The sequence below is a fragment of the Mesitornis unicolor genome, unplaced genomic scaffold (assembly GCF_000695765.1).
Source record: "Mesitornis unicolor isolate BGI_N332 unplaced genomic scaffold, ASM69576v1 scaffold13633, whole genome shotgun sequence".
Lineage (NCBI taxonomy): Eukaryota > Metazoa > Chordata > Aves > Mesitornithiformes > Mesitornithidae > Mesitornis > Mesitornis unicolor.
In genome coordinates this window covers 1922-9783 of record NW_010176760.1, presented here as the reverse complement: position 1 = coordinate 9783, position 7862 = coordinate 1922, and the positions used below count along the sequence as shown (strand labels likewise).

The 7862-nt window shown below is 38.0% G+C and overlaps 1 protein-coding gene across 1 annotated transcript; it reads right to left on the bottom strand.

Annotated features, from left to right (window-relative positions):
- Nucleotides 1-284: 284 nt before the first annotated feature.
- On the bottom strand, nt 285-7455 carry KIAA1279 (KIAA1279 ortholog; the record flags this gene model as incomplete). Its single annotated transcript, XM_010181827.1, has 6 exons — nt 285-1326; nt 2031-2140; nt 4533-4617; nt 5750-5933; nt 6025-6104; nt 7357-7455. Coding segments are annotated over 6 exons (1437 nt in total), but the record flags the coding sequence as incomplete, so codon positions are not given.
- Between the last annotated feature and the right edge of the window lie 407 nt (nt 7456-7862).

Below are 7862 nucleotides of genomic sequence, written 5' to 3'. Positions count from 1 at the left end.
TTCATATGGATAAAGCTTTTAGGGGACAAAGGTTAGAAGAGATAAAGTGTATTCTAGTTGGAAGAACATGCCTCGGATTTCTTAGAAAAATTTTCCTAGAGAAACAGATTCTCTTAAAAGAAACAATTTTCATACAGCACAACATTTAGAAACTGAACCATATGCCAAAAGGAAAAACTGTAAGGGAGAAAAGGTTTGTATTTACATACGGGACAAACAATACAAAGCATTAGCTGGACGTTCACTTTACATTTATTTAAAGTTTATACCATTAGTGTGAGTGACCTACTGAACTGGAGAGCTCCGAGTTTTTCACAGAGTTATACTACTGCAGGCCCTAGGTGGACTGCTGAACTGTAGACAACTGAGTCTATCAGTACAGAAGCTGTCCAACAGCACTGGTTTTGACAGCATTTTCATAGTGCACATTTCCATCAGGGCAAGTATTTATATGAATGGACACAGCTTTGCTCTAAGCCTCTCCATTCTTGTTGGAAGAAGACCGACCATCTCCTTACTGAGTTCTAGTTCAGTTTCAACAGCACGGACAGCATCTGGGTACTTCTCACAATAGTCAACCAGAAATGTGTAATATTCCAATGATGTCTGCATATTTTCCAGTTGCTTTTTGCTGTCCGAAGTAATAAGCTTACCATATAGTCGTGCAATATGAAATTTAGCCATCATTGCAGGGCGAAGAACATCTTCCTCAAGCTCTTCAGGAAATACCTTATCGGGGTTCCTCAAAGAATCTAAGAAGAGTTCATAATATTTGATCGCTAACTGAGCCAGAGAATTGATTTTTTTAATTGTGTGGGAGTCTAACTCCTCTAACCTGTTACCAATAGCTACCTTTAAATCCATCATCTCGTAATAGGTGTCAGCGAGTTCAAACTGAAGCTGCCTACTGATCAACAGATAGTACTGTGGATTCAAGTCTGCATAGATAGGCTCCAGCATGTCTATTCTACGCTTGTGCATTTTGCAGCGTCTCTCATAGTCTTCCTCAAAGAAAGCAAGTACCTTAAACAAAGCACTGTGATCCTGAACTATTTCAATATGGTCGGTAACATAACCATCAACCTGAAAGAACTCTTTTGCTTCCTGAACATAGCTCTGACCAACGAGGAAGATTTCTCTGGCTTCTTGAAAATCTAAAGGATATACGCTGCTCACTTTCTCTTCCATGGCTAAGACAGAGTCACATATATCACTCGTCCCAAACAGGACAGCTTTTTTCCTGCCCTTCTCTTTTTCATCCTCTTCTTTTTTCCTTTGTGCTTTAAGTTCCAGTTGCCTGTCTGGATCCAGCTCTCCTATGTTATCCTGAAATGACAAAGCAAACTAATTAAAAATGATGACTTACACTGAATCATTTTCGTTATGAGTTACCTTTGAAATACAAACTAGTTAGTAACAAGACAGAAGACAAGACATTTTGGCATATTAGACCTTATATTAATAAAACATAATGTAAATTACAATCTCGATTTTGTCAAAACATACCAGTAAGACAATTTAGTCTCCCTACCCTGTGTGACAATACAGCCAAAACAATGGACGTAAAGCCCAAGGCCCTGCTTCTGCAAAGCATTTCAGCAAATACTGAGTTTCAAGCATTCAAATGAATGACATGAATGCTCAAATGAATCAAATGCTTGAATGAGTGAGAACACCAGCACACAAAACTGTTGCATATTAAGATGTTCTTACTACCAGTTAAATAAGGAGTAATCAGCTAAATCAAGCCACAAGAAAATGCAGCAAAGAGGAGGGAAATCTGTGAAACTGCTGTCTGAGCAGTGCATTGATCACATTACAGAGCTGATCTCTTATCTATGCTTATTTCCAAGGGCTGCATTAAAGTCAAAGCATACTACGAAATACCCATTACATCGCAAGTATGGTATTATTCATTAGGCAATTGTTTATCATTTGCTGCCAGCTATGAATTGATTCCTGTTACAAACACATAAATGCTACCTTTTTGTTTTTAAAATATGACAGCTACAGAACAGTTTTTCTGTTACCTCAAGTAATTTCCGAGCACTCTGCAGGAGATTCAGGCAATACTTAATCCAGCATCTTGCAATTTCAGCTTTTCTCTGTCGGAGGTCCTGTTGGTCTTGCTCAGTATCATCTGTGGAATGGGCATAAACACATAAAAACATTAAGAGAACTTCAGCATTCCAGCAAGAACCTCAAATGTTACACACAAAGAATACGTTACTTGTTGATTGATTTTTTCCCTCACTTTTAGAGAAACACATTCTTTGTGTTAGTTTATGTAATTATCTTGTAAACTGTCATTCTGGTAGAAACCCACACAGATTAACACGGATTTGTCGTGCATTAATTCTTTAAAAAAACAAAAAGATCATAATGTAAGTTTAGAAAGACCTCTGATCTCGGAGGTGTTTTACTAGAAAAGGTTTTCATGTCTCTTTGTAACAAGAGAAAGAAATCACAATAATTTGTTTTCAGAGATTCAGCTGCCTGCCCAGTAACTGGTTCTGAGGATGATCAGGGCGTTTGTATTGCAATAAGCCCCAGACTTGCTAGCAAAAAAAGGGAACAAAAGTAGGCGAAGCTGCCTTTGGTTAATCTACCTGGTACTAACATAAGACTTATTAGCTCTACAACTTCTGTATTTTTCTCCGCACAGTCTCCCCACTGCCATAAGTAGCAGCCCTGCTGATGTCTCGAGATAGCATTTTCAAAAATCAAACAGATTTCAGAGAGAACTCATTTCCCAGTCTCGAGGCAGAAGGCAGTGAGTTAGCTGAACACTGAGGGGGACACTAGCACTCCTGTTCACCAGATAAAAAGCCAAGTTCAGAATCAGACCCACGGTGTTAATTATCTTTCTTTAGACCAAACCAAGTTGTTCTTATTAGGGAAACAAGAATTGTTGCTAATCCAAGAAAGGGCACCTTTACTAAATATCTCTGTGTTTGTTTATATTCCGATTAACATGATAAAATGAATGTGCTTGAGGGTGGCCAGTGCTGACTGTGTATTTGTCCTTCAGTAAGTCAGAACTTCCTGCATAATGACCTTAAAGTTCACAACCCATTTATCTCTGTACCATGAAAAGGAAGGGAAAATAGAATAAATGTTTATTCCACTGAAACTAACACAAATAGAAATACTCCTTTTTGGTGTAGGAGGAAGTCAAGACAGAAGTTGGTTGACTTGACCAAAAATATCACACAAGAAATCTATAAAGTACCATTAAAAATAGGACTCTTATCTACCACTTCCAGTCTCGCACCTGAATTTGAGACCATAACTGACAATGTTTCTACACGCCTACAAAAACATAACCTCATTTTTTGGCTTAAGTGTTCTATTAATGAACTCTGACAACCGGACAATCAAATACCTATGGAAGCCCATAAACACTGATTCAGATCTGCCGAGTATTTCATAATATACTCTTTTCAAACAGCCCAGATTAGTATAACCTGACTCTTGACAGTCCTGTTTCCCCGAAACAAATAATTTTTGGACATCATCTTCTAAGTAAACAGTACTCAGAAGGCAACTGTATAGAGTTCTGTATTTTTGAGCTAAGATAAATACTAAAAGCAATTAAAATCAGTGTACTGTCACTGAACTTCAATTAAATAAAACTCAGTTGTGTCTATCCAGGTTACATTTTAACCTGAAATAGCAGCAACAGAGGCCTAAAGAGCCTGTGTTCTAAACACCTCAAACCATTAAAAGCTAACCAATATATTCACTGCTCAAAGTCAGAGTTATGAACTCACACAGAAGCTACCCTGAGTACTTGCTCACTCTCCACAAGTTAAAGCTCTACTGATTTGAAGCCTTCAGTTGCCCAAGACAGAATGTAAAAGGCTGTGCTGCAGATAAGCAAAGCCTAAGCATAAACCAAAGGATTTATTTTGAGCGCTGACACTATCATCTAACCACAGGGTCTTAAAACTATGGTCAGCTCTCTAAGCTTTTCTTATTGATCTTCACAGCGAACTGCAAAGTTGTTCCTTTGCATCGATAAACAAAATGACATGGAGGGAAGATACTCCTCCAAAAATAGCCATTAATGAGGCTGCAGCCTCTTAAAAACCTCAAATCCAGAAGAGCTGTAGTTTCCCTCCCTCTTTTAAAACTATTCCCATGAAGCATCTGATTTGGTTCGTTGAATCATTGCCCTGTGATCACTGAGAAGCAAAGGTAAGCTGCATTTTAACCATACCTACAAGTGGATAAACAGAGATGCTGCCACTACTGAAATGGATACTGTTTTAAATTTCACTTTTATTCGGGTATGCTTTCTGAAACACCACTAAGCAGCACCTGAGCTTTTCCTCACAGGATTTACTAATAGCCAATCTTAAGCTGTAGTAGCAGCTCTTCAGAAACATTCTACTTTATTGTTAATTAAAAAGATTTTAGAAATTAACACTGGGATACGTTTTGTACATGTTACTAGACTTCATTTTAACATTAAGTATCAATGATGCTTAATACACAAGACTTTATTCCAAACTTTTATATGAACTTACTGTCTTCAGCAGATGGCACCTGTCCAGCTTGGCTAAAGATGACACTGGCTGCCGCTAAGCAGTGCCGGGACTCCATAAAGCATTGCTGAGAGAAACAGAAACAGCAGTGTTTATCACTGGTGTAAGCAGCCCAAGCGCTGCTCTCAGATTGGCTAAACCCCTCGACTCAGACAGTAAGGATACATGAACACAAGGGAAATGACAGAACTGAGAGGCTCTGGCGCATATTAATCTGGACACTGGAAGAAAAGACACAGTTTTTCCACATCTACTACTGAATACAGTATTTCCTAACCAACCATTTTCTCTCTACCACAGCCACAAGAGCAAGCCTTGCTTTTAATATTAGAAACATACACTGTGAACATTTTCACTGTTCTGATCTATGCTTTTATCACTTCCTTGTGGTAAAGGAAGTGATGTCTTGTGGTAACGATTGTATCATGGGGTGTTAGTCAGAAAGAGTTGGAGATACAAGTCAACATTATGAGTCAGGTTTAGATCCCCTCACTTATATTTTGCAGTGCATTGTTTAATGATTAATACTATCAATGCATCAGAAAGACACAGAAATTGTAAGTCACTATCGAAATTAGTATCAACTGGCTTAAGTACAGCAGAAATTTTAAGCGTCAGAAAGATTACCTGAATAGTCTGGAATATAGAAATTCCTAAATAAAACTGAAGCATTTGAACACAGATGTGTGGAAGTAAACACCACCCACCTTACATATTCATTTTAACATTCACATAGGCTCAGACAAGTCTAAAGCATGTCCTAAGGTACAAAGGACAGTAATTTATAGGAAACACAACATGCAATACCTTGGCCCTCAGATGTTTTTGTTTTTAAACTATTTATTTTAAGAGAACAACATAATAACAAGAAAATTTAAAATTAAATTATAACCTTCAGGATTTACTTACGAGCATCATGTCATATCATGGCTAGTACCTCATAAACTACACTGCTTTTCTTATGTCTACACCCCTGCTCATTTTTCCCAGTGCCATCACACCACCACAGGAAAGCCACTACAACCTCTTCAGAAAAAAAATCTAACAGATGTTACCTGTCAGAAGACAACTCATGCTTTCATAGGAGCACATTTTTAAGTCGACAAGGAGCCCTGTCTCAAACAGCTGTTCAAACAATTGTGTTAGCTGACAGTTGCATTTATGATAGAATTACAGCAGGAAAACGTGAGGTGTCTTACCTTAGAGAGATAGTACTGTGACAAAGTAGCAGCATTGAGAGCCCATTCTACGGGGTAGTAGCCGCAATACTCAAGCTGTCGTTTAAGAGTAGTATGGCAGTACTGAGCAGCCTTCTCAATCATCTCCAGGTGTTGGTAGACTTGTGCCAGGTAATACAGAGTATGTGTATAGGCTTTTTCAAATCTGGAAAAAACAAGTCTCTTTAGATTTATTTTTTTTTCTCCTCATAAATGAAAAATGCAATCATAATCTAGGTATGCTGTTACACACCCACCTTTTGGATCTTTCTTGGTCTGTGAGTTTTTCTTCTTCTGCCATGAAGTGTTCACTGGGATCCAGGGGAGGATTTCCATCCTGCAAGAGTACATGACACATTCAGTAAACTACATTTCTCCTACTTCGTAGCATAGTGCTCCCTCTTCTGGCTGCAGACCATTTACTAGTTTTCAATCCCAAATTGAACAAAGCTTCACTCAAGGCACCTACACCTATCTGAATGTCACATCTCTGGAGCAATTCCAAAAAGTTTAGGAGATTCAGAGGGAAAATAACTACAATTCCAGACAGAATTGCAAGGTTTTCAGCCTGTAGAAGACTTCTGCTGACATACTTCAAAGTAATGCAAGCTGTTAGCACAAAAAATACTCAACCTGGATTCTACAGGACTACAATTGGGTGTCTTTAGTTTGTACAACGTACTGGTTTTAAAGTATGAATTTAGAACTAAGTCTGCCTTCAAATGTGAAATATCCATCAGTAACCAGAACACATCCTGCAGGATGTGCAACAGCATGGCTAGAAAGGTGCTAATATAGCAGGAAGTGACTCAAAGATTAACCCATTCTAACATTTCCACAATAATAATCTGTGCTATAAACCAAGTTCATGTAAAATCTGAACTTCAATTTCATTAAACTAAGTTCTGTCCAATCTTTATAGCTACCCTGAGTCACAGATACTGCTCCTTTAAGGCCACAGATGTTTTTAGGTCACTCATGAACTGTCCCTCAGGCAAGTCAGTGTAGGAAGAGCTTTGCAAAGAGCTTAAATATAGCACAAGAGAGTCTTTGTTGATACAGAGCAGAATTCACAACTCAAAAGGTTGTTTAACATGCATGAGAGGTTTAGCTGTTCCTAAGGCTGTCCTCTTGGATATGGAGCTAAAGTTCTTGCCTCTACTCAATATCACACAGTAATAGCACACAAATATTACAAGCATGCAAATATTACCATTTTGTTTCCTTTTCCCCACTGAAAGCAACGGATTGACATTTTACAGCATTTCCAAGATTAAGAACAGCCTTAATTAAAAGCCAAATTCTACCTAGCTTCAACTTTGGATCATCAATTCAAAGACCTTTCAAAAACAACCATTATCTTCAAGCAATTTTTTTCCTGAATAAGTCCATCTTGCCATCAGTGAGCGTTCCTCTAGTTTGCCTCTTGCTATGCTCGCCGTACAAATAACGTCACTTTTCTAAACCATCATACCAGCCAGTATAAAGCTCAGAAACTCAAATTCCACTGTATGTTTTCTCCAAAGATTACTAAACCTGTAAGTGGCAAGTCAAGTTAAGACCTGCCACAACATTAACAAACACAGTACCTCTTTCATGTATTGATTATACAAGGCTTCTGCAGACTCCAAGTAAGTTTGCGCAGTTTTAATTTCATCCCGTTCAGACCACAGGATACCGAGATTGTTCTAAAGGCAGAAGGAAAAACAGAATAGTTATTTTCCCATTATGTTCCATGTACATGACACATTTCCTTCAATTTATCAGTCTTCACCTTCAAAACAGAATAGTTATTTTCCCATTATGTTCCACGTACATGACACATTTCCTCCAATTTATCAGTCTTCACCTTCAAATACACATATACACACACACATATATATACATACACACATATATATATCTCTATCTATCTCTGTTCCAATACAATGGATTTAAAAAAGCAAAAACTGTGCCCATCCATTTTTTCATGAGTTGCTCAACAAGGAAAGTTCTTGCACAGTGGCAAATACAAAAGTCACCTGAACAAACCACTTTTTTCTGTGTTTACTCTGCTAAATTAGGACTGGTGTGTTCCCGTAACAGGCTGTTTCCA